Source organism: Pocillopora verrucosa, chromosome 4, assembly GCF_036669915.1.
Source record: "Pocillopora verrucosa isolate sample1 chromosome 4, ASM3666991v2, whole genome shotgun sequence".
Taxonomy (NCBI): domain Eukaryota; kingdom Metazoa; phylum Cnidaria; class Anthozoa; order Scleractinia; family Pocilloporidae; genus Pocillopora; species Pocillopora verrucosa.
Genome location: NC_089315.1, coordinates 23215511 through 23242176, shown reverse-complemented (window position 1 = coordinate 23242176; position 26666 = coordinate 23215511). Strand labels below are relative to the sequence as shown.

Genomic DNA, 26666 nt, shown 5'->3' with positions numbered 1-26666 from the left:
TTCATCAAAAATTTTAATAGGACAGAAAAAAAAAAAAACCCAACAACACAAAAGCCATTAGAATAAACCAACAAGGAGTAAAATTGGTGAGGGATGGTAGATTAAGATGACTTAAAAACATTAAGTGGAAAAAAGTCCAGTTATTTAGCAGATTAAGATCAGTATGTGAAACTAGTCAACTGTGAAAAGGAAAAGGAAAACCTGGTTTGATTTAAGCATTTTAAACAAGACTTAAGAAGTTAACTGCCAAAAGTTTTAATGACAGTTGAACTTTTAAAAGTGCAGTACAAGACTCATTGGCTTAATAACCATCAAAGAAATACACAGCATTTAATTAAAACCTTAAATCCTTTATTTGTTACTTATTTCTTGTAAAACTTCCTTGAACTGCACAAATCATTAAACCTCTAAATTTTTTATTAGACAGAAAAGATGTGTTAAGTTTGTTATTAGGAAGGAAGAAATATGATGAATCATTAAAGGCAAGTTGCATGATTTTTAACTGAACAGAGAAATATTAGATCTAAAATGATTAAGTGAAAATATGATCTTTGGATGCAAGCATTGAAGTATAAATGGCCAACACTAATAAAATGAAAAGAACAACTTTAAAACTCAAACAAGCCCCATTCAGGTGAAATTTACAACTGCTTTCACTACACTTTTTTAAATTTTTTTTCACTGTCTATGGTTGCCCCATGGACTCTGCCTAAGCTGATCTTCCTACAGCAGTTGCTAGGGCAGAATTCAATTAAATACCTGGGGCATCATATAGCTACGGACTTCAGCTGAAGTAAGGGAAACAGAGCTTGATCGGGAATGCTGAAAACAAAAACGTGTATGTTGAAAACATAGGAAACTGAACACTGGAAGCATCTTCAGCTGTAATGATGTATTCTCCATCTGACATAACCAAACAAGGAGAGGAAAAAAAATCCCTCTCCAATCCTTCAATCTATGCTGCCCAAGCATAGCCTGATGCTGTAGCTAGAAATGATGAAAAGTGTTGCTGCCTCATAAATGAGAAGACAAGTGTTTGTGAAATTTTCCCAAAATCTATTCATGTGTGTCTCACTTGAGAACATGATACTTTGACCTGGTGTGAGTCCAGCAAGCTGACTATTAAGCACTCATTGCACCCAACTTCAAGCATCTACAACTCAGGAACACTGAAAATGACATGTACCCCTAATATGAAAAATCAAACTGTTCACTCAATGCAGAGGGTAGGCTCACAAAAAGAAATTAAAAATGCCTCAAACAGACATCAAGTGACCTTTTACCTTCAAATGCTTAAAAACTTGGATTAAGATGCATTATACACTATTGTACACTGTCTGTAAGCATGAGTCTTTACACTGCAGCTCGTTTTAATTTACAGGGAATACAGTAATGCTGTTTCAGATTAACATTTAGTATTTTGCATATACCCTACACATTTCATTGTGATGCATTTTAAAACAATGATATGAAGCAGTGACAGATTTGCTTATTAGTTTTAAAATTAACCAGCTTTGCCTAGCATTATCATTTTAACACTTAGAATTTTACTTTCATTTTTACATTGAGTTAATAATAATTGAGAAAAGGTGAACAAACAGAAAATCAAGTGTAATAAATTCACATGTCCAGGGGTTTGATCTCAAATTGATAAAAAGTAGGCTCAAAATTGCAATTCACCTGTGACTGTTGATCGCCCCTGTCCTCTTCTTCATTTCTTAAAAAGAAAACAAAAAACAAAGTCTTTTTTTTTAACCCTTCCACCCCCAGATCTCATCAGTAATTCTCCTTGCTGTCTACTATATCATTCTCATGATGTTTGTTCTGAGAAGTTGGTATTGGATCAACTAATTATCCCCTTGTTGAATTTTTTCTTTGCTCTCTTTACTTTTCTGCTTGATTCTATACTGATATTGTAAGGATAAATTTCTTAGTAATGAAAGAAAAAATGTCTGCGAGACGTCTGTGGCAAGAGCATGGAAGATTAGTCAAAGCTCTTCTTCCTTATTCTGAATTTTTGTGTTGCATCATCCCTTTTCTTTGTGTTACCCGCTGCAAGAAATCTTTTTCTCTCCATAAGCACCTGCTAAGCTGACCATTGTCCTAAAATGTAAGCCTGATTAATCCTCTTTTAAGTTATAAAATACACATTGTCATTTGAAAAGAAATCACTTGATCATTTCTATCATCATTAATTATCTTACCGGGATGAGGGACGTGATGAAGGATTGCCAATAGCAGGCTGTTGATCAGCACTCTGATCAGCTATAAGAATAACACAGAATCAATTTTAGTCGTGTATGTTTGGAAAACATTATGTCTGTTACTCATTATGGCAACCACTTCATTGATTATTTTCTAACAACCAACCTATGATTTTCTTGGGGTTAAATAAATACTTGATCCACATGGAAAATTAATAAAACTCCAAACACCAAAAAAGAGAATCAAGGCCTATTTGTAAATAAGAATTTTTTCCCCAAATATCTTAAATTTACTGATATAAGTGACTGCCTCAAAAAAGGTCTCACTGTAGTTTCATTTTGATGAGATCTGAAATAAAGCGACAATATTACCAACAACAACAGATGTGAACAATGCATTACTCTTACTTGTAGTCACAGGAGCAGGTATGAAAAGGTTTCCTTTAAATTCAGTAGTTGGGCCGGGCATCATGGGCAGAAGACCGCTTGGAAGTGGAGCAGAAGCATTGGAGCTTTGGCTATTTGGGTTCAAGACATCCACATACTTCTTAGCTGAAAGGAGTAAGGCAGTCAGAACCTCTTAGTAACTGTTTCAGCATCAAAGCAAATTACTGTCACAACTATTTTCAATGATGTTCTACAATCAGAATAAACTTTAGAGTAATGAAAGGAAATGTGCAGGTAAGGTTGTCAATCTAAGAGAAGCTAATAAAGGTAGCCCCAATGCATGGTTCTAGACTAAGGAAGTTAGAACTTAGAAACCTGGATTAGACCTTCAAGAATACTTGTTTTTTAAATTAACAGTTCACAAAAACATCTGATCATGTATGCTAAGCACTTACCATGTCTTCTGCCCCCGTGTGCCAACCGCGAGAACTTAGAAGGTGTTGAAGGAGTTGTCATTCCAGGTAGCATGCCTGGACTGGACTGCTGGCTGGCAGGAACATTTGGCAACAATGGGGCCCCAAATGGAGGAGGAGCTGCAGATGTCTCACGAGCACCATTCATTTTTGACGCTGAAGATAGTTATAAGAATTATATTGACTGATAGCTTCTTTGAAAAGGTGTCTTAAAAACTCAAGTATATGTCTAATAAGTCCTAAAATGACAACAAAAATCTTCACCTGCACTGGGGGGGAAGCCATTGCTGAGTGGAATAGAAGGTGGCATACCTCCACCAAGCTGCATGTCACTTGGGGGTGGGGGTAGTGGAGTTTTCTCCTACACAGGACAAAACAAGAACCACATCATTGATGACTATCATATCAAAATATCTCAACAATTGTTTCATTTTCTAGCACATTCAAAAAGACCTCTGTTTCAATAACTAAAGAATTTGGGCTAATTTGGTCCCAACTTCTATTAAGTATGATTAAAATGACACTCATACCTGCTCATCCTCTTCAGTGTTAACCCACTTTTTGAGCTCCTCGTCCCAGTAAATCTATATTAACACAAGATTATAAAATGGCAAAGTTACTTGAATTTAAAAAAAAAGGAAAACTAATGATGCAAGGGTTAAAAATCAAAATCCTTAAAAATCTAGAGAAGAATGCAGGTAACACAATAAGTGGTAAGAAACTCTACCGTTTTATTTTTGTCATCAGGAAGAATCATTTCATTGGAGCCTCGAGGCATGACTTTCTGAATTATCCCAGACAGACCTGAGAACCAGCCACCCTGCAAATAAAACCATATAAACAGTTGAAATAAATATGCTGTTGACTAAATCTCATCCTAAAAAGAAACACTAAGCACTTTATTCTGTGCACATTTGTGTAAATTGGGTAATTAAAATATCCACTGAATAAATTCCTAGGCAGAGAATAAGGGAATTGAATCTCCACTGCAGCTAGCAATTATTTAAAATGATGATTGTGGTTGCGAAAACCTTCCACAACCTTCAAGCTTGAATGCATTCCTATACATAAGACCACGAGAAAGTTAATAATTCAGCAGAACTGCAGTAGAATGACTGCTCATAAAGGGAACAGTATTTTGTTTTGTTTTTTTTACAAACCTTACTGCTGTTCTTAGCATTCTTTTTCTTCTCAGATGGTTTGGGCTTTGGTTCTTCTTTTACTGGTGGCTCAGGCTCTATAACAGGATAAAAAATCTGTCAGAAATCTTGTACAATCCTATGTTGTACAATATTGTATCACACAATCAATCATACTGTCACTTGATACCTTTAGGTGGTGGAGGCTCAACTTTCTTTGGTTCCTCATTTCTGACTCCCTCTGACCATGATGACTGGCCACTGTCATTCCAAGGTGGTTCCTGATGACTGTCATTCCAGGATGGTTCCTGATGACTATCATTCCAGGATGGTTCCTGATAACTGCCATTCCAAGACGGTTCCTGACGACTGCCATTCCAAGAGGGCTCTTGATGATTGTCATTCCATGATACTTCTGATACCTCCTGGTAATTGTCTTTCCACACTGGCTGCTGGGGGTAATAAGGCTGGTCCTCCACTGCAGCTGGTGGGTCATTGACCATTGGTTCAGTAACTTGTTGTGACACAGGAGGACCTGGCACAAAGAAAGGTTGCTGTGGAGGAGGATTTGCTGCAGATGAAGGCTCTGACCAAACGTCTGGAGGTTGGGATGCAGCGCTTGAAGGAAACTGCTGCATGGATGAAGTTCCTTGTATTAGAGGCTTTTCAGGCTGAGTAGCTTCTGGATCCATACCACTAGACCATGAATCTTGATGATGACCAGTAGTTGAGGGCGGTCTTATGGGAGGTGCTGTTTCAGCTTCCTCTGCCTCCTGATGTTTGGGGGTAGGCTCATATCCTGAGAAAAAGGATACTGAGCTTTCTCCAAGGGGATCTTCTGCGTCACCTTCACTTTCTGTAACAGAACTGCTGATCTGGGATGATTGCTGGGGAAAAGCAAATATTAATAATTATGTGGATGGCACTATTTGCTGATCTTTGATGCATATCTTACTGTTGATTATTAAGAGGGTTATTAGATATGCTGTCCCATACATCTATATGGAAATTGTTCAGCTTTGTTCAATGAGACTCTTTGCACTGTGATGCCATGATTCCAATAAACTAGGGCAAAAAAGGCCAGCCTAGACTATGTAATATACTCTAAAGGAACTTAAACATTCAACTACAACTGCTGTGGAAAACCTCTCCATGAAAAAATTATGATGGCCTGTAGCTTCTGATATAACATCTGAGACAGCAACCTAACTTGTAAATGGTAACTCTGTTTTTCTTACATCTTTAGCTTGCAGAAGCCTGTCCAACATTTCCGTCATTTCTGTAGCAGCAGCCTCTTCACTTTCAGGAGTTAATCTGTCTGCCAGCTGAGACACAAAGAAAAGAAAAGCAAGATTTAATTGATATTCAACAGTACACCTTTGCAAGAATAGAAAAATCATCTACATTACTGGTATCTCATCTTGAATTCCTTACCTCTTTAATGTTCTTGGTTAATGTAGAGTTAAAGTGGTGAGGATGTTTAATGATTATACGACTAATGAGGTCTGCATACTGCTGAGCCTTTTGAGATAAAAAGTGCAGAGTTAAACATTGCATTTATAGCACCCCTCATTCAACAGAACCAGAATTTTTGCCCATATCCTCCTTAAAAAATACTGTCTTCTAGTTAAGATTTAGTGATGAAAAAATTGTCACCACAAACAAACAATTCACAAGACAACAACATCAATTCTTCTTTTACTTTCTTACCTCATCAGTGAAACCTCCCTCAGCCAACTTTTCAGCGTGGAGATATTTGTATGTCTAATAAAAACAAATATTTTACCATTATTATTTATTATTTTTTCAGTGAATACTTGAGATTGTGTACGTTGGCATCATTTCCAATTGACCTCAAATCAGGATTTGCAGCATGATAGAAAGATATCCCTTTCAAACAGACCCACAATCAATGTCCCTAACTACATACCTGCAGCACTGGGATATGATATTCTTCGTTGTTTAGACTAAGAGCATACTCTAAAACCTAACAAAAACGACAAAACGAAAGAAAGATTAGTTATCTCTTATCAGAATTCACTGTATGACAAATAATTTTAGATTCATACCTCCATCATCTGCAAGTTTTCAAGAGGGATGGATTTCTCTGTGAGTGGATTTTTTCTGTAAAAGAGAAAGATTTTTCAAGGGTTGGTGACATCTTTTCCAGTACAAAGAGATAAAAAAAAAGCCCCTTGTAGTGGTGGTGTTTTAGAATGAAGAGACGGAATCGACTTAAACAAACTGGAACATTTCCGTTGGTTCATCACTCTATAACAGAGTTGTGACAATTACCTGTGATCTACTCCTATCAGTGTCATCTTGGTCTTTTCATCAGATGGAAAACCAAACTTTTCAGAAGCCAACAGGTAACATAAATGTGCAGCCCAAACCTGATCATTAGCCACTGAAATTAAGAAATCATCATTTTGCATTATAACTGACTGAGTATCATTAGTGGTGATGTCATAGTAAGGTAATAACTGATTCAGTAAGCCAGTGGCTGAAACATGTGCATTATGATAACTGCCGCAATAACTTGCTCTTTCTTTATTAGCTTATGGCATAAATAAACTTTTTTCACTTGTTTTGTTCACTACAAAGTAATTTGTTTTCAGTGCACTTAACTAATCTATTATGTGTTAAACAACTTGCACCATGATGTGGAACTTACTCAGAGTATCTCCCAAACAAATGATGTTCTTCTTGTTACTCTTTGGGTGCTGACGGGGTGGATTGGCCACCATTGCTGCAAGATTCCTTTGCCAGTCATCAGGTGTCTGAAAGGGAAGAGTAGCAAAAGTTGAAAGATTTCATGAAAAGGCACCCAAAGGACAGATTATGTCAATTGTATGATGTAAAAACTAAACCAAAGTATGAGTCCAAATATTTCGGAAGGGGGGGAGAGAAATGTTGCACAGAACCAGTGAGAACAAGCAAACAGCACCAACCATGGAAAACCAAGTTTGCTGAATGCATTAGCATGGTTGGTTGAGAGGATGGTACATTTCAGGTAGTAACCCTATTGCCAGCTCTATGTAAGAAGACAGCTGTTGACAACAACAAAAGAGAAGGTTTAAGCTGGGCAGTCACTCACCATCAATGCAACAGGTTGTCTTCCAGAAAGGTGATTGTAAACCGTGTGGATTGGATCAAAATCAGTCATAGTCCTCATGAATCTGGATTAAAAAACAGAAAACAATGAAGTTAAGAATTAGCTTTGAAAGAAGAGCAAATTAAAGGAGGACCTTAGAATTGTGAGTAAGATATTTGCGCTGTGCAACAATGAAAGTCACTTAACTAAATATGGTGATGTTTTTTGGATTAGCACCACTGATGGCAGTTCTTACTTCAGCTTTATAGTTTCTGTGTCAGTTTACCAGTGGCCCTTCTAGCTCACAGGAGGAGAGAAGCACTGAAAGATTTCAGTGTCTTTCCCAATTACATATATCACAATGATCCACACAGGGTTCACATCAAAAGCTCTCAGTTTTTAGTCCATTAGACAAATCACAAGTCTCCATGTCTCCAGCAATTCATAACATCTATTCCTTACCTTGTCATAACATCATTTTGCACTTTCTTATCCATTTTTCCTGCCAGCATCATGGCGTGTCCCCACAGACCATATCTCATGGAGTACTCCAGGGCATCCTAGACAAATAATGGTAAATGACTATAGCCATGTGTTGCAAGTTCTGTTCCATGGGTAGCCTTTGACTGGGTTGCTAGATCAAGCCAGCTAAGGGATGGTTACTCAATTTGGGGATTGGCTGCCCAAAAGGCATACTCTAGTCACCCAAACTCCACAAGTGAGGCAGACAAGTTTTTTTTTTGGGAAAATAAGAATCAAGAGCTGAAAGTAAAAAGTCAACATTACCTTAGTTGCACCTGTTAAAAGCATCTCTCTATAAACTGCAACATGTTTGTTCTTCTCAGACTCGGAAGCTGGCAGTGCATTCTCAGCACATGGGAATTCATGTTCATCTGATGCATTAGACATCCTCCAGTTTGCCATAATGATTTCAGCCAAATCGGATGGTACAAAGGCCTGAGAATACAATAGTTGGTCACTTTTTATTACTGTTACCACGTTTTGAAGCAAAGTGAAGCTAGCCACTGATCTTTTGCAACAACAATTTTTGTAAGTGGAAGCACTTAGAATTAACCAAATAGCAGAGCACCATAAAGGAATGGATGAACAGACAGACAAAACTACAAGACCATCAAACTTGAGAATCATTCACAATTACTCACTCCATTGTGCTTGACTAGATTCCCAAGAATTTTCCAAATTAGAGATTTCACTAATTCAATGGATGTGTCTGTTGTAGCACTTCTCTGTTCACAGTAAGACATCACTTCTGTTCTACTAGAGTACATGCTAGAAGTGGAAATTGAAGAAAAAATTATAAATGCCTCAATAACACTGTTTACAATCAAAGGTTAGGGAGTTGTGTTTGATGAGTATTTTCTGACATGAAGGGATCTTTTTATGGTGATACATTAATTTTTGAAGAGGATTGTTTATCAATATTTTTCGGTACATTCAAGCAGTTCATACATTTGTCCACTGTTCTAACAAGGTGCTTTAATACAACTTCATTTTCAAATGAAATTCTGTCACCAAATCTCATAGTTTGAAAAACACAAAACAAAAGGACTTTCAGAGAGTTATTAAGCGCCACTCTCACTAAGAGTGGTCCTCTCCACTTCCCGTCGGAAAAAAGTTTTCTTTTATTTTTTGCCTATGGAAAGGGTTTAGGACACATGTTTCAAAACTAGTTTAGTTGTTCTCCAATTCTCTTTTTTCGCGTTGCCACAAGCTAAAAATTATTTTTGGCCAGTACACTAATGTAGACAGCGATCGAAAGTGTAAATTTTACAGATTTTGTCCAGCGTGCAGCGACTGCAATAATATAGCTCACGGAATTCTATCTTGCTACAAGTTACGAGGTGCCTTCAATTAGTTCACAGACAAAATATGGAAACTTCAGCTGAAATATTTTTCATACAAGCGTGATCAGAGGAGAGCCTTCTATTCGACCTTTGTTTGTTTATCAAAATTCACCAATTTGTACGAAAGAAATCTCAAAATGCAGGCTTTAATCGGGCTAAAATGCATGTCAGTGTACAATTTATATATCATTGAGGTCACCGATTGCCTTTAACCTGCGGGTATATCTGTAGCTTTCATCCACCAACACCTTAAAAACAACGCAAATCCATGCGTTTGCTCAATTGCGCTCGCGTCAATGCTCATTTGCATAATTCTGAAACTCGACCAAGATCTCCTTTTGACCGTTCTAACTTCGTTTGTTTATCCTCTGCATTGAGGATTTCAAGTTTTCATAACAACTGAATGGAGAATAGATGCCGAGTTGTCTAAAACGTTGCGTAAACCTGATCGGTCGTAACGCTTGTGCGCTTGCGTGACTTACAAAGTAAACAAAGGTGACCGGAAGACGCCTTCTCGATAACTTTCGCTGAAATATCTGGTCATGAACTACGCACAGTGTGGAGAAGATGAAAATTGGCACTCTAGTCATTACAGACATATCGCGTTACTTAAAGGGATAAACACACAAGTTGAAATACGTTACAGTGTTATTTACCAAAACAACACGCATATACTCTGAAAGAATTCCTATAGTTTCTCCCGAGATTTTGCACACGGAACGCAATGAAATAGCCCTCGTTTCTGCCAATTTGTTTTCATGATTTTACGGTGTTATGGACCACAACGGTTTTGACCGACAAACTCGACATTTCCCTGCGGCCGTCAAAATCAACTGGACAAACCCAGCTTGATGTGTTGCGTGACGTGATTGTGCAAATTTTTTCCTTGTCATATGACCTCCATCGCGGAACCAAAATTAGTTAATGTAACGAATTAGAATCGAAGGTTATTAAAATGGGCTGTAGAATTTTACATTTTACTGAGAATCTTATCTCCAAAAATGTTTACTTGATTCATGGAAAGCAAAGATTGTAGTGGCTGCGGATATTTCAGCTCTGATTTCTCTCCTGGAAAGCCGAGACGACGTATCGAGTCATTTGAAGTACTACCAGCTATCCAGCGAAATCCTCGAGTACAAGTTAAGTTTGTTTTGGTTCGGTCATTTGGGCCCGATATGGAAAAAATAAAACAGTTATTGGAATGTTCTAAACATCGGAACACTTTCGGAAACATTGGAAATGCGGTGAAAGTACTTGTTGGCACCCAGAAGACGAGGGACAATGTGAGGCAGTGAAAGAAAGCCAGACTGACTAAAGATGTTTTCGGAATTATAGTTGTAGTTGGATCACACGAGTAATATATTTTCAATTTCTGGAATGTGAAGGCTATTATTTAACTAAAAATTGATTCGTAAGGGCCTCTCTGGGCTATCTGCACGAGTAGACAAAACCAGAATTCTCTTAACAAAATCAAAGGAAAAATTGTCATGACAAATTTTTGTCTCGATTTTGCATCCGTTTAAAAATTTCAAAGCTGTCAAATTTTTTCGTCAGGGCTTGATCTGCTCATGAGACCAGCCGGCATAGTTCGCCAGTGGAATCAAATTCTAGTTGCCAGGATTTATCGTACGTCGCTCAGAGTTCTAAAATCCACAAGTTTCGCAACAAAAGAAAGTAAAAGCCTTCCTGATAAATTTTAGTCAGTTCAAGACTAAAGACTCTACGAGAACAGATCAGTACTAACACCCAGCGAGTCTTCAACAACACCAAGGAGCAACAGAAACAAAAATTTGAGAAACTTCTCCTCGAACAGAAAGCAGCCAGCAAGTCAACCTCGACACCCAACGTTGACCAAACAAACTAGGTCATTAACCTGTCTTCCAGAGTACTCAGCGACGCAGAAACCACCCTGCTCAAGAAAGGACTAAACTTCGCCGTCACGCCGACCAACATCCCGGCCACAGAAATAATCGCGAAGGTAGAAACAGCCATCAGACCACTTGACGCGGAACAAGCCGACACAGTCCGAAGAACCGTGAACAACGTACTCCAAAAGGCCGTACTACCCAAGCCTAACATCACAACGGAAATGCGAAATGCGCTAAAAAGTCTCAAACAGGACCATTCCATCAGGATCCTACCAGCAGACAAAGGCTGTGCGAGTGTAGTCCTCGACATGGAAACCTACCACTCCAAGATGTCAACACTGATCGAGACCGGGCCGTACAAACTCCTAAACAAAGACCCAACAGACCGCTTGAGCCGAAAAGCCACGGAAAAGCTGCTACAACTCGAACGAAGCGGGAACCTATCGGAGACCGAATACAACAAGATCAGGCCGAAGCAGAAGCGACCACCCAGAATCTACGGCGTACCAAAAATACACAAAGCCAACGCACCGCTCAGACCCATAGTGTCCTCTGTCAACACCCTTGCTTACGATCTATCGGGTCACCTAGCTAAAATTTTGTCTCCTCTCACAGGTAACTCCAACTACACAGTGAAGAACTCAGGAGAATTTGCGAACATAATCAGTAAAGAGACCATCCCAACAGACGAAGCAATGATATCCTTTGACGTCGAGTCGCTATTCACCAACGTCCCTATAGAAGAAACAGTACAGGCCGCGTTACATAGACTCAACAACGATCCGAGCCTACCAGACCGCACAGCGCTCACACCTACCCAGATTGCAGATCTTCTAAATTTCGTCCTGAGATCCACATACTTAAAGTACAACGGAGCACTCTACGAGCAACAAGAAGACGATTTCCGCCGTAATTGCCGATCTATACATGGAAGCCTTCGAAGAACAAACCTCAGCTACAGCCCCAGAACCACCGAGAATATGGAAGCGCTATGTAGATGACACATTCATCGTCATGAAACAGCACAACGCGGATAACCTTCTGAGCCACCTCAACCAACAACACCTGTCTATCCGCTTCACCATGGAAACTAAGAATAACAACAAGATCGCCTTCCTCGACACCCTCGTAACAAGGGAACCAGACGGCAAACTACTCACAAGTGTATACAGAAAACCCACACACACCGACCAGTACCTCGCCTATGATTCGCATCACCCACAATCTGTTAAACGCGGTACTGTCAAATGTTTACATGACCGAGCTAAAGGCATCATCACCAAGCCATCTGGAACAGCCCAGGCGAAAAAAACATCTATCCACAGCTCTCGTCGCCAACGGCTACCCTCCGTCCTTCCTACAGAAGGTGACCAAAACCAGGAATTCAACACCCAAGAGGGAAACAACAGAATTCAAGTATACCGCAGTACTGCCATACATCAAAGCGGTCTCAGAACCCCTCCGCCGCCACCTACAGCAACAAGGAATACGCGCCGTCTTTAAATCTGACACCGCACTAACATCTCGGCTGGTCAGACCAAAAGACCCCGCTGACCCAAACAAGCAAGATGGCGTAGTCTACAAGATACCATGCACATGCGACAAAGTCTACATCGGGGAAACAGGACGACCCATGCAAGCGAGAATGAAAGAACACGACAGGGATATACGACTCGCACGCACTCAGAATTCTGCGGTTTCAGAACATGCCAACGGAACCGGACACAAGCCGCTGTGGAACGAAACCACGCTTATTGACCGAGAAAGCCATCAGTACACAAGGAAAGTGAAGGAGGCAATTCACATAAGACTCAACCCAAATTACATAGACAGGGACATCGGAGCCGAAATACCGGAAGTATGGATGTCTACAATAAGGAAACATCTAAACCAACGACGCACGAAAAACCAGCGAACGCCTGAGGAAACCATGGTACAATGAAGAAATGTAAAATGGTTTCCGTGTTTACATAGCCTGATGTAAACACGCGGGAGGTTGGAAGAACACGAAATAAGCGTAGGAAACCACGACGCGAAGCGGAGTGGTTTCCAGCTTATCGAGTGTCTTTCCTAGTGTCTTCCAGGTGTTCCCATGTTTAGAACATATAAATATCTGTTTTGTTTGTCAAAATGACCGGACCAAAACAAGCTTAACTTGTGCTCATAGAAATCAGGGCTGAAATACCCGCAGCCACTACAATCTTTGCTTTCCATGAATCAAGTAAACATTTTAAAAGATAGATTCCCAGTAATATGTAAAATTATTCACTCCATTTTGATAGCTTTCGATTCTAATTTGTTACATCAACTAATTTTAGTTCGCGATATAGGTTATAGACAAGGGAAAAATTTCACGATCACGTCACGCAACACATCATGCTGGGTTGTCCAGTTGATTTTGATGGTCGCATGGAAATGTTGAGTTTGTCGGTCAAAGCCGTTGTGGTCCATAACACTGTTAAACCATTAATGATGGAAAAAAATTGTAGAAAGGAAGGCTAGTTCATCGCATTTTGTGTGCAAAATCTCGGGAGAAACTGGAAGAATTCTTTCGGAGTGTATGCGTGTTGTTGCAGTAAATAACACTGTAACGTATTCAACTTGTTTGTGCGCCCTTTTAAGAAACACTTTATGTCTGTAATAGCTAGAGTTCCAAACCTTATTCTTTAATTTTGATCTTCTCCTCACTGTGCGTAGTTCATGACCAGATATTTCAACGAAAATTATCGAGAAGGCGCCTTCCGATCGCCTTTGTTTACTTTGTTAAGTCACGCAAGCACGCAAGCACGCAAGCACGCAAGCTTACAACCGATCACGTTTACGCAACGTTTTAGGACAACTCGGCATCTATTCTCCATTCAGTTGTAATGAAAACCTGAAATCCTCACCATAGAGGATAAACAAACGAGGTTGGAACTATCAAAAGGAGATCTTGGTCGAGTTTCAGAATTATGCAAATGATCATTGACACGAGCGCAATTGAGCAAACGCATGGATTTGCGTTGTATTTAAGATGTTAGTGGATGAAAGCTACAGATATACCCGCGGGTTTGAGCCAATCGTTGACCTCATTGGTGTATAAACTATACACTGATATGCTTTTTTGGCCCGATTAACGCCTGCATTTTGAGATTTCTTTCGTACAAATTTTGATGGTGAATTTTGATATGCAAATAAAGGTCGAATAGAAGGCTCTCCTCTGATCACGCTTGTATGAAAAATACTTCAGCTGAAGTTTCCATATTTTGTCTGTGAACTAATTGAAGGCACCTCGTAACTTGTAGCAAGATAGAATTCCGTGAGCTATGTTATTGCAGTCGCTGCACGCTGGACAAAATCTGTGAAATTTACACTTTCGATCGCTGTCTACACGGGTGTACTGACCAAAAATAATTTTTGGCTTGTGGCGACACAAAAAAAGAGAATTGGAGAACAACTAAACTAGTTTTGAGACATGTGTCCTAAACCTTTTTCAAGGAAAAAAAATAAAAGAAAACTTTTTTCCGAAGGGAAGTCGAGAGGACTGCTCTTAGCGAGAGCGGCACTTAACGAGAGCGGCACTTAACGAGGGGGGGGGGCATTAGAAACCGTAAAACCGTAGAAAAAATCATCCAAAACCGAAAAACCGAAAAAAACATTCGATCAAACCGAAAACCGCATGCGAAACTGTCAACGCCGATACATTTTCGCATCCCAGTTATTAAAACCCCGATCGATCCGATACAGTGGTGACAAGTGGAGCATACAGAGTAACCTAAACTAATTTCATTACAGGATTTATGCATGCCACGGACTTGGCATTCGTATCTTCTAGTATCTGCTTAAATTAACAGCTGCTCTCTCGAGAACCTCGAGCGTGGTCTTTGCGGACTCAGCAACTGGTAATGGAACCTAATTAAATCAAGAAAGTTTGCACAAAGGTCCTCTCTAGGATTACAATTTTGCAGTCGCAAAAAGCTATAGCTCTGGAAAGTTTTATCGAAAATCCCTAATCTAACATTTCCATTTGCGAACTAAGACCTGAAAGTTTGGAGATTCTATTGGAATGTTGATCAATCTGTCACGTGTGGCCTGTAACTTGGTCACTAACTTCGAGGTGGCATTGATAAAGAAACTCTGGCAATGTTCGTGTAACCGTACCCTCCCCTCCCCTCCACCTTGGGGGAAGGGTACGGATACGTAGGCTACCTTGGGATCCCTGCGATATTTCAATTGGTTTGTCACACATTCCTCTCGATAACATTTGCGTTTATCTGCTATTCGAAATCAGTGGAGGCGCGTAATTGCCGCTCAGATCGAAGAGAAACCGGAACCCAAATAGATCAAATAGGAAAAACCGAAAACCGCGTCGAATATGAAATCCGAAAACCCGTCAATATTTTTCACGAAAACCAAAAACCAAACGCTAAAATTCGGAAAAACCGAAAACCGCATCGAATATCAAATTCGAAAACCCGTCAATATTTTTCGCGAAAACCGAAAACCAAATGCTAAAATTCGGAAAATCCGCAAACCGCAACGAACACCAAAACCGAAAAACCGATCTAAAATGTAGCCAAAACCGCAAAACCAAAAATCCCAATGCCTCCCTCCTTAACTGCCTTAGCAGGTGTAGACCAACTAACCTTGAAAGTGGGCCTGGAAATGCTTTGATGAGATTTATCTGTTCTTCATCAAACACCATCTGCTCAGACAAGAACAAAAGATATACTAAAAACTGTCTACGTATCTAATTTCATTTTGGATTGTCATATTGTAAATGTTGTAGAGATAGATGCAACAATCAACTCCATATCATTTAGTATGTTCTCTTTTGGAGAATGAGCTTCACAGGCTTAAGGAGGAATTACTATCCTAAATTGTACACTTATCACACTGAAATATTTAACAATAAAATAATTAAACTACTGCCACATATATCCAAACACAAAATCCTTTTCTCAAGTCCACTGAGATCCCAAGTGCCATAGTAGGCATTAAAATCATGATAAGCTGAGTACCCCCCCCCCCACCCCACCCCCACCCCCACCCATTTGGATTGGTTCTCACTAAAGACCTATTGGAGAACATAGCTGGCATCACCATTAACAACATGTTACTTTTTAATCATTTATAATAAAGAGATTCCATGTCACTGCTGGTCTGTACAGTGACAGATCACAGAAGACGTCAAGATCTAGTGAGAACATAGCTCAGTGAAACTCTCAGTTGTGCCTCCTGTGCTGCTGAATTATGTTCTTACAACATTTTGGCGTTGATCTGTGATCTATCACTGAACAGACACACAGCAATATTGAATCTGTTTGCTAATTTAAGAGTCATGAATTGTTTTAGTCTGGGTTTTACTACCACTAAAAAAGTTTTCATGCAGCTAACCCTTGATATGTGTTCATTGAGTTTGGAACAACATGTGGAATAGCACTTTTCAACCATTCAGATCTATTGAACAAACCTGAACTGCTGCAACTACACACTTGGGTTGTTCATCTTCTTCCCCACTGCCTAGGAGGGAGATCAACCTGTTACCACTGAAACGCACTAAGGGATGTTGGACTCTGTACAATTGTGGAGTCAGTCGTGCAGGTTCAGATTCTTGGACTTCAGTCTGAGCAGCTGGGAACAACAGAGAGAGAGAATTACTAAGACATTTTCCTCATCCACTTATTATCAATTTTCAACCAATATATCTACAAAAACAGCCAAGACAATAGTTATTCTAAAAGTGCATCCTGAAGACCAGAGCAAAAACCAAAGGACCTTAGACCCTTCACACCCTAACATCAGTATCCATATTCTCCATACTCCTATCTACAAATCTCCTTGCTACTAACAAGGAGAATTTGTTCAACAATCCAAGTTCCTCAGGTTGATGGTCGTGTCCTTAATTCTCATGATTTTTAAGAGTGATTCAGCATTAGTACTGTGAGGAGAAATTAGATGCTGATCACTCTTAGGGTTCTTAGGGTTTAAAATGCCACAGATACCCAAAATCCTAAAAAAGCTGACATCCCCCCAAAAATATATTTTCACTGAAATTATAAACTTCAACCTGAGAGGCAAAAAAAAAGAGAGAGACCTGGAAATCAGCCATAGTGTTTAAAAAGAAAATTTATTTAAAAGAAAAAGACAGGATAAGATATAAAAAAAGAGAAATTGCAACAACAGCAACAGAACACTGATACATACCCTGTACTGGCTGAGAGTTTTGGTAACCAGGAGGGTAGTGGGTTCCATTGTAATACTGAGCCATCTGCTCTGGGGTGTAACCAGTATTATAGTATCCAAGCTGGGCACAATACTGATCGTAGTGTTGTGGATAGTAATAGTACAACATTGTTAAATACTGGTACATGTCCATGGATTGAGTATCAGGATATGATGGATATGGTGGATATGATGGATAGCCATAATGATGTGAGGGGTAGGAAGTCGATGAGTTGTCATAAGAAGGACTGTTTCTATCAGATGAAGGAGTACTGCGTCCACTATAGTATGAATGAGGATATGCAGGATCAGAGACTCTGTACAAATCTTCTCTGGAAGTTCTGTGATCATCATAACTCCTTCTTCCTTGTCTTGGGGACCCATAACCGTAATAGGCATCTCTGTTGTCGTAGCTCTCCCCTCTATCATAACTTCTCCTTCGGTCATAATCCCTGGGATCATAATCTCTTCTACTGTGATCACTCTCTCTTCGATCAAATTCCCTTCTGTCCCGATAATCATATTCCATCCTGTCATACTCCATTCTATCATATTCTCTTCGGCCATATTCGTGTCTGTCATAATCCCTTCTTTCATGCACCCGCCTGTAATCTCTTCTATCATGTTCATAATATGGATCCCGTCTGTCTCGGTCATAATAAGGATCATCTTTGCGCTTTGAATTTTCTGGTGAATCAGTATCACGAGGGTCACTTGGATCATGCTCAGGCCGACGTCCCTCATCTACTCTACCTCTTGAATCAAAAGGATGATTGTCTCTCTCTTGTGCAGAGAGAGGAGATGAGGAATCCTGCACAGTGTTAGTGAAAGACTGCATTGGAACTGGATTCTGCAAGCTCTTATCAACGTCAGATGCTTTCTTTTTAGGTTGCTTCTTTTCCCCCTGAAGCAAAGATGCCAATGACATTGGTGTTGGTTCTGGTTTTGCTTCAACCTTGGGAGGTTGCATAATTGGTTCCTGCGTTGAAATTGAAGCTGTCTTTGATGTTTCAGGTGGTAGAACCATGGACCCATGGTGTGGCTCCGCAGTGCTTCGGGGCAATGCATTGGGATTTACTGGAACTTGATGGTTCACATTGTCACTTAGAGTTGGAAAGACTACATTAGCAACATGTGGCTGGACATCTGGTTGGTGATTTACTCTGGAGTGGGGGACAGGATCCACACCCACATAACCTGAAGGAGCAGCAGGCTCTGGGGTTGCTACTATTTGATCATGACCATCAGGAATATTGCGAGAAACATCAGCAGTAAATGGCTGGATATCTGGTTGGTGATTTACACAACGGTGCGGGACAAACTCCTCACCCAAATGAGGTGGAGGAGCCACAGGTTCCAGTGGTGCTACTCCTTGATTGTGACTTCTGGAAGCACTGTAGGAAACTTCAGCTGTATATGGCTGGACATCTGGTTGTTGATTTACATAAGGGTATGTAACAGACTCTCTCCCAACATGAGCTGGAGGAGCAGCAGGCAAAGGTGGTGCCATTCTCTGATCAACACCATCAGATGTTGCTAACACATGTGGCATGATTGTCTCTTGACTTGTAGGAGCTACAACTGAATGTGATTGTTGAATAACATCAGGTGGAACATTAGTGGGTGGTGGTGGTTGCTGCAATGGGGATGGAGGTCCTCTTTCCTGCATTTGTCCTGATGGAGACATTGGCTGGAGAGGAAAATTAATGAGAAAATTAGTAACTGGGAGTATTCATTTTGGAGCTAATCCCTTTTTTTATTACCCTTAACATCTTGTCTTTTGCTGTTGGCTTAATTATGTCAAATAAATGACTGCCTAAACAACGCATCAAGACAACATTTATCTTTTGAATCCCTCTGCATCTCATTCCAAGAAAGGGTTACCAATCAAGGCTCCCTTGTATACTTATAACAGAATGCATAATTTAATTCTTAGGAGTGATAATGACAGTCCTACTAACCTGTCTTTCAGGTGAAGGAGCCCTTTCACTTCCATGTGGCTCAGAGTCAATTGTAGCCACTGCAGCAGGAGCTAGAACACAGGGTGTTGGCAGAGGAGCACTATTCATCCACAAAGACGTCCGAGGTGAAGAAGCAGGTGCCTTCCCAGCAAGCTGCTTCTGAAGAAAAGCAGCCTGAAATGCATCACGAGGACTGTCCGGTACTTCAGGGCTTGAAGATTCCTTTACGGGTGATACCCGATGCATCTCATGGAGGTTAAAGGACTTCGCCTTTTCCTCTGGCTCTTTCTGTTCTGTCCCTTTTGAAAAAGTAGAATCCATCTGTGCTTGCTGCATTGGAGGAGCTTGCTGCATTGGTGGAGCTTGCTGCACTGGTGGAGCTTGCTGCACTGGTTGAGCTTGCTGCATCGGTAGAGCTTCCGGCATCAGTGGAGCTTGGTGCATTGGTGGAGCTTGCTGCATTGGTGGGGCAAGCTGCATCGGTGGACCTTGCCACATTGTGGGAGCTTGCTTCATTAAAGGAGCTTGCTGTATTGATGGACCTTGCTGCCTTGGTGTAGCTTGCTGTACTGGTGGAGCCTGGTGCATTGGTGGACCATGGTGCATCAGTGGACTTTGCTGCATTGCTGGACCATGGTGCATTGATGGACCTTCCTGCATTGGCGGACCTTGCTGCATTGGTGGAGCTTGGTGCATTAATGGATTTTGCTGCCCTGGTGTAGCTTGCTGCACTGGTGAAGCCTGGCGCATTGGTGGCCCTTCCTGCATTGGTGGACCATGGTGCATGAATGGACTGTGCTGCATTGGTGGACCATGGTGCATTGATGGACCTTCCTGCATTGGTGTACCTTGCTGCATTGGCATACCTTGCTGCATTGGCAGACCTTGCTGCATTAGTGGAGCTTGGTGCATTAATGGATTTTGCTGCCCTGGTGTAGCTTGCTGCACTGGTGAAGCCTGGCGCATTGGTGGCCCTTCCTGCATTGGTGGACTATGGTGCATGAATGGACTGTGCTGCATTGGTGGACCATGGTGCATTGATGGACCTTCCTGCATTGGTGTACCTTGTTGCATTGGCATACCTTGCTGCATTGGCGGACCTTGCTGCATTGGTGGAGCTTGGTGCATTAATGGATTTTGCTGCCCTGGTGTAGCTTGCTGCACTGGTGAAGCCTGGCGCATTGGTGGCCCTTCCTGCATTGGTGGACCATGGTGCATGAATGGACTGTGCTGCATTGGTGGACCATGGTGCATTGATGGACCTTCCTGCATTGGTGTACCTTGCTGCACTGGCATACCTTGCTGCATTGGTGGAGCTTGGTGCATTAATGGATTTTGCTGCCCTGGTGTAGCTTGCTGCACTGGTGAAGCCTGGCGCATTGGTGGCCCTTCCTGCATTGGTGGACCATGGTGCATGAATGGACTGTGCTGCATTGGTGGACCATGGTGCATTGATGGACCTTCCTGCATTGGTGTACCTTGTTGCATTGGCATACCTTGCTGCATTGGCGGACCTTGCTGCATTGGCGGACCTTGCTGCATTACAAAAGTTTGCTGCATTGATGGAGCTTGCTGCATTAATGGATCTTGCTGCCCTGGTGTAGCTTGCTGCGCTGGTGGAGCCTGGTGCATTGGTGGCCTTTCCTGCATTGGTGGACCATGGAGCATTAATGGACTGTGCTGCATTGGTGGACCATGGTGCATTGATGGACCTTCCTGCATTGGCGGACCTTGCTGCATTGGTGGAGCTTGATGCACTGGTGGAGCTTGATGCACTGGTGGAGCTTGCTGCATTAAAGGAGCTTTCTGCATGGATGGACCTTGCTGCCCTGGTGTAGCTTGCTGCTCTGGTGGAGTGTGGTGTATTGGTGGACCTTCCTGCCTTGGTGAACCTTCCTGCATTGATGGATCTTCCTGCATTAATGGACCTTCCTGCACTTGTGGACCATGGTGCATTGATGGACCTTGCTGCAATGGAGGAGCTTGCTGCACTGGGAGAGCATGCTCCATTGGTGGACCTTGCTGAATTTGTTCAACAGCTGCACTTGGTTCTTGAACTCCAAGGGGAAGTTCCTTCACAGGAGCCTGGCCTGAAGGCTGCAGTTGGGTTTCCAGTTTCTCAAAGTCCTGGTTTAGCTTAGGTAATTCAGAGGGAGTATCCATTGATGAAGCAGGTGGGAAAACACCATTGTTCTCAACACCTCTATCTGGAGCAAACATGGCATCTCCCATGTCTTGAGGCTCTCCAAGATTTTGCAAAGATGCTTGGGCAAGAATGTCATCTGCAGTTGATACACAGTTTATGTCAGTAACAGGAATTCATTAACAACAATCTGTATATTTATTATTATTAATTCTCCCCTCTGGCAGCTACACTTTTCCTTGTAAATTTGTAACAAGAATTTGGTGTTAAATCAAGATAGCAGCTATCTGATAAGTATGAGTATTCTCATTACCTGTTCTACTGAAAATTTATGGATGTTATAGTGAGAAATTACTTGTTAATCACTTCTGGCAGTTAAAGGATCACACTATGTATTCCAAACTTTTATTGTAAAAAATAAAGAGTTCATGATCACCTTCTCGGTTGAACCAGCTGTTTGATTCAGGTTCTTGGCTCCAACCCTGTGGGTAAGACTCACTGTTGTATTGCTGAGCTTGAGACTCTTGCATGTCTGTTGTTTGATGCATCATAGGAGGAGCATTGGAGGAACTATCTTGGTGATAGAAGGCCATCTAAAAACGTCCCATAAAAAAAGACACCAATAAATACTTTTTATAGGGACACACTGGGCATTGAAAAAGTACAATCCTTAATGAATTTATCAATTTTCTGCACTGTCTGCCAAACATTTCTTACAAATTTAGATCTGACAATTTGGTGTTAAATCACACAAAACACCACTGCTGATTTTTTTCTTTCTTCCCATCCCCTATCTGCATAAAAAAGTTGTTTGCTAGTAATTTACCTGCATGCCCCCATCAGGCTGAGAACTGTCAGTTGGATCATTTGAGAACTGGTTGAACCAGTCAATTGCAGAATTTTGCTGCGATGCAGTCTGTGGCACTGCAGACTGAGGGTATTCCGAGTATGCATATGGGCTGTTTTGTTCCTCAACCCATGCATAATCCATCTTTGGTGCAGGTGATTCTGTGATGGCCAAATTATTGCCCTCCGTGATTTCTTCTTGATTGCTTTCAGGATCAACAAATTGGGCATGTTCAGAAACACTTTCCTGTGTAAAAAAAAAAAAAAAAGAAAAGGAAAAAAAAGTCACATTACATACTTTGTGAACTTCAAAGATCTAAAGATAATTATATGACCTAATTAATGAACAACTCTTCTGGTTAAATAAAACAAATCCTATAGAAGTCAGGAAATAGTTTTAAAAATGCAGTGTCCTATTTATGCATTCATCATTCTCTCAACACTTCCTAGATGCTGACAAGGAGAATTTGTTTACTAATCAAGAGCCTCTCCTTAGTTGAGGATCATTTCCTTCAATATTGTTACCTTAAAGTGTGATTCAGGGGTGAAAAGGAACAAATTAGATGCTAGTCACTTTTAGAGGTCAAAGAGTGGATGTATAACTAACCTGCACCACTGCATCAGGTTGAAAAGAATCAAAAAAGTCAGCCCCAGAAAATGATCTCTGCTGAGAATCCATTTGTGGTGTCATAGACTGATTAACCATATTTGCAACTTTTGGGTAACTGTAGGGGGAGGTTTCCTCCTCAACCCAAGTACTTTGATCATGATTAGTATCCATTATGGCTGGAGATGATTGTGAGGATGAAGTTGTACTCCCTGTCAACTCGTTGTCATCATGTGGTGGAACCACAAGTTCGGAATCAGTAAAACCATCCACACTTTCCTACAAACAAAAGTTGATCATATTTAATCTGTTACTAGAAAAGCTAAAAAAGCCTATAGAACACTACTCTCATTTTTAACCTAACCAAATTGCAGGGAAAGTGTTCTTACCGACTCATAATGATGAGTAGTAGTATTGCCAAGCAATTCGTCTAATTCAGCCGGCCACTCATCCCAACCATCAAATTCATTCTATGGAAAAAAAAGTACAATTACTGCTGGGCAGGTATTAAAGAATGGTTTATTAGACTGGTTGGCCAATAGCTCTAGAGAAAAATGTTTGAATTGTCTCCTACTATATACATAACCCATCTCCAGCCTGCCAAGTGGCAATATTTTTCACCAAATTGAAAACAATATGCCCATTAGTTTGCCTTTACAATATATGGTGTTTGCTTTTATACCTCAATACTTCAAAAAAAGAATTCATCACCAGATTTTTTCTGGTCAAGATTTCAAGCTGTGCTCAATAAGGTTCCCATAGGGAGGAGGAAAAAGTTTGCCCTCTTTCACTTTAAGCTGTCTCCGCATTGAAATTAAAACAATTGCAAGTCAAATTGTCTATTCTAATAACAAGTATGGGGGTATATTGCGTTATGTTTTAATGTACAAAGACTCCTTTTCGCCCCCTTTTCTCTACCCTCTCTGTGTTAATTAGGTTTAAGTGATGAAAAATAAATATTTTTGTCCCTATCAAAATTTTTACCTGAGTACAACTCATAAAAGGATCCACGCTCTGTGTTGGAGATGTTGCTACTTCGAAAGAGTTTTGCAGAGCTTCTGATCCTGAGAAATTATTTTCACTGAAAAATAAACAGTAAAAAAAATGGTTGTTCTTAAAGACCTCCCTATGTCAAATCATTCTCAAAATAATTTAGTGCAAGATAAAGTATCTTTCTGAATCTGAATTGGAAAATCTCTAGAAATAACCCAGGTCTCTGAAACATGGACAATTAACCTTCACGCACACACACACACATATATATATATATACACTTTTACCACATTCTCCATACTGTTCTCTAAATATTTCCTTTGGTACAGAGATGGAAGGGGTTAAGAGAATGGTGTTCCTCTTGAGGGAATATTTTTCATTGCATCAGCTTCCTGACATAAACTGAATGGAAGTTCTAAAAGCAGATTAACCTCTGAGAGTGACTAGCATCTTATGTCTCCTTATGCCATCACCCCAGAACAAACATTAAGGTCATGAGAATAAGGGAAATGATCACCAACCAAGGAAGCTCTTGATTGTCAAACAAATTCTCCTTATCCGCACCTTAGGAAATGTATAGTTAACCTTTTAACTCCAAGAAGTGATTGAAATGTAACTTCTCACCATAACACCCATACACTGTCCAGAAAACAGGCAATGAGAATACCCAAACTTATCAGGTAGAAGTTGTTATCTTGATCTAACACCAAATTCTTGAAACTAACTCATGAGGAAATGGTCACAATAAGAGGGGAAAATTAATAATCGGATCTTTGGAGTTAGAGTTTAGGAATAAACACAACATACCTGCTTGATTGGTGGTTCCAAAATGAATCTTGCTGGCCTTTATTAGGGCTAGAACCACCTTAAATTCAAATAATGAAAGTTAATGATATGTAGAACACTGTGACAATAACTACATCTATCCATAATGCATAATTATTCAGTGGTGACTTTTTTCTACAAATACCAGACTGTTATAATATAATAAAAAAAATAAGTGTACTGAAGCCTCAAGCAAGTTATATACCAGGTAAATATATATGTTGTATTTCAAATCTAAATGCTCTTTCCCTGTGACAGTGATTTTGCATGATTAAATTGAAACACATTTTATTGCACAATACAGAAAGTGGACAATGTTCACCACACATGCCTGTGTACAAGAAATGATATACATATCTTGCTTTTCCCACATGCCATCTGAATAGAATAACTGCTTGCGTGGGCTACTTAATATTTTTACTACAAGAAGTTCAACCGTACCTTTGATTAACTAAATTAAATTTAAAACAAATCTATCACAGACAAAACTATTCACACCTGATTTCGTTCAATCCGTACATAGAAATTTATATTCGATTCAAAATGTTTGTGCTTCACAGTATCAAAATCAGCTTATATCGTTCAACCGGAAGTAAATTGTGTCTAAATAGTGTAACAAATTTACCTTCACGAACTTTTCAAATAAAATAAAAAACATGCGATTGAAAAAAAAAAACACTCCAGAAAAAATTTTGGAGAACATTATTGTCCCACCCTCCCAATATCTATGTTAACCTTCGTGACATCCATAACATCGAGTTCGAGGCTGTCTTTTGCTGGTCGAAATCTAGAAGCCGGTGGAACAGGTTACATCGAGATAGTTGGATTAAAGCGCATTGCAAGCGTTAAAAGAAGAACTTACCAAAATATCGAGCGGCATTAAAAATGCCTGGAATCTGTGCCATGTTATAGGCTGACCTCAAAAATCCTATCGAGGTAGAAGCTACTAACGCGAAGAACGTGTAGAACGAATTCACGATGCTCAAGCTAGAACTTATAGCACTGATGAAGCCCCCTCATCCATGGCGGAGTTCTGGGACTTCCTCCGGACAGGACGAAGCCAGAGATCACCGATGGACAAAGGGAGACACCAAGTTAACAGTGCAACAACGTGGAATAAAGTTTCGTAAGTCTAACAAAGTTCTCGATGAAGTAAACTTTTTAACATATATGCTAATCAACTTCTCACATCGAACTCACTGTAGCGAATGATTCCGCCACGTCACTTCACGCATTGTTTACGAAAGTTCTCCGCTGACGTCAAATTACGGAAGTCTCGCGCTCTCGAACGTCTTACCGGAAGTGAGTTAAGCCGAATATTAATTTTGAGAAACGCTTCTTTTCAAGATCTAACGTCCAAACTAACATGTTTGACTTCCGTCTGAGCTTTCGTAAGACAAAAATCCAATCGTTTATAGTTCTATTAAAGGAAAAAAGTGTCTCCAATATTTAAAAACTAGTTTCGGTCCAAATTTAGTATTGACTTTAACAGGATAATCTGTATGCATTCTTGTGTATTCTTGGTCGTAACGAAGGAACAGCTTCTTCTTAAAAATGTAAATTGATATATCTCATGGTGGATTATAATAAAACAGCCTTTAGTATATTCAAATAACTTAAAACGTTGAAATTAGCTTTGTAGTTTCGAATTTTTCGGTTCGAAGTCTCGATTTTATAAATCATAAGGTGTGTGAGTAGAAAACAACCGCAAAAGGCGTGAACGAGTCCAAAAAGAACCATTTTACATGAGAGGATTTAGCTCAGTTGTATATGATATGCTCTACCAACACACCGTCCCGTTTGAAAATTAGGGTTAGGTCTGTAACTCTACACCGGCAAGCATGACAGAATCTGGCGACACAAATCACGAATAAAAGTCTCTTACCAATAGTACGTCAAATGATGGTTAGTCAACCCAACGAATAGTCGTAGTTGTTGTCTCCCAATCCAGCATCAGACAACATCAAAATTCATTATTCGTGATGAGAATCGATCGGCTCAAAGAAAGACTGTCACATGACCCAATATTATTAGTTCCCAGGACATTCGCCAGTGAA

At 40.3% G+C, this 26666-nt stretch overlaps 2 protein-coding genes across 4 annotated transcripts in view; one reads left to right on the top strand and one right to left on the bottom strand.

The window, feature by feature from the left end:
- The window catches only part of LOC131778701 (protein transport protein Sec16A), a 28785-nt gene extending 2178 nt beyond the window's left edge, over window positions 1-26607 (bottom strand). The window contains exons 1-32 of one of the 3 annotated variants that reach the window (XM_059095122.2): window positions 26495-26607; window positions 24592-24649; window positions 23776-23872; window positions 23181-23261; window positions 22792-23070; window positions 22165-22431; window positions 21775-21931; window positions 19196-21477; window positions 17217-18924; window positions 16483-16643; window positions 15656-15714; window positions 8461-8587; window positions 8084-8254; window positions 7760-7857; window positions 7301-7382; window positions 6878-6983; window positions 6499-6610; window positions 6273-6327; window positions 6134-6190; window positions 5914-5967; window positions 5638-5724; window positions 5442-5528; window positions 4394-5090; window positions 4225-4301; window positions 3792-3884; window positions 3595-3648; window positions 3329-3425; window positions 3047-3220; window positions 2613-2756; window positions 2205-2265; window positions 1681-1717; window positions 760-822 (exon numbers count right to left, since the gene is read on the bottom strand). In XM_059095122.2, the coding sequence (XP_058951105.2) occupies window positions 760-822; window positions 1681-1717; window positions 2205-2265; window positions 2613-2756; window positions 3047-3220; window positions 3329-3425; window positions 3595-3648; window positions 3792-3884; window positions 4225-4301; window positions 4394-5090; window positions 5442-5528; window positions 5638-5724; window positions 5914-5967; window positions 6134-6190; window positions 6273-6327; window positions 6499-6610; window positions 6878-6983; window positions 7301-7382; window positions 7760-7857; window positions 8084-8254; window positions 8461-8587; window positions 15656-15714; window positions 16483-16643; window positions 17217-18924; window positions 19196-21477; window positions 21775-21931; window positions 22165-22431; window positions 22792-23070; window positions 23181-23261; window positions 23776-23790 (7542 nt within the window). In that variant the 5' untranslated portion in view covers window positions 23791-23872; window positions 24592-24649; window positions 26495-26607. Of the gene's footprint in view, window positions 1-759; window positions 823-1680; window positions 1718-2204; window positions 2266-2612; window positions 2757-3046; window positions 3221-3328; window positions 3426-3594; window positions 3649-3791; window positions 3885-4224; window positions 4302-4393; window positions 5091-5441; window positions 5529-5637; window positions 5725-5913; window positions 5968-6133; window positions 6191-6272; window positions 6328-6498; window positions 6611-6877; window positions 6984-7300; window positions 7383-7759; window positions 7858-8083; window positions 8255-8460; window positions 8588-15655; window positions 15715-16482; window positions 16644-17216; window positions 18925-19195; window positions 21478-21774; window positions 21932-22164; window positions 22432-22791; window positions 23071-23180; window positions 23262-23775; window positions 23873-24591; window positions 24650-25471; window positions 25800-26494 lie in introns of those variants that run through there. The other 2 variants (XM_059095115.2, XM_059095118.2) reach the window with 2 other exon arrangements.
- LOC136280117 (uncharacterized) lies at window positions 10179-12035 on the top strand. The gene is made up of 2 exons (XM_066164801.1): window positions 10179-10445; window positions 11027-12035. The coding sequence occupies exons 1-2, from the start codon at window positions 10179-10181 to the stop codon at window positions 12029-12031; spliced, it is 1272 nt and encodes a 423-aa protein (XP_066020898.1). The 3' UTR covers window positions 12032-12035.
- Window positions 26608-26666: the final 59 nt, after the last annotated feature.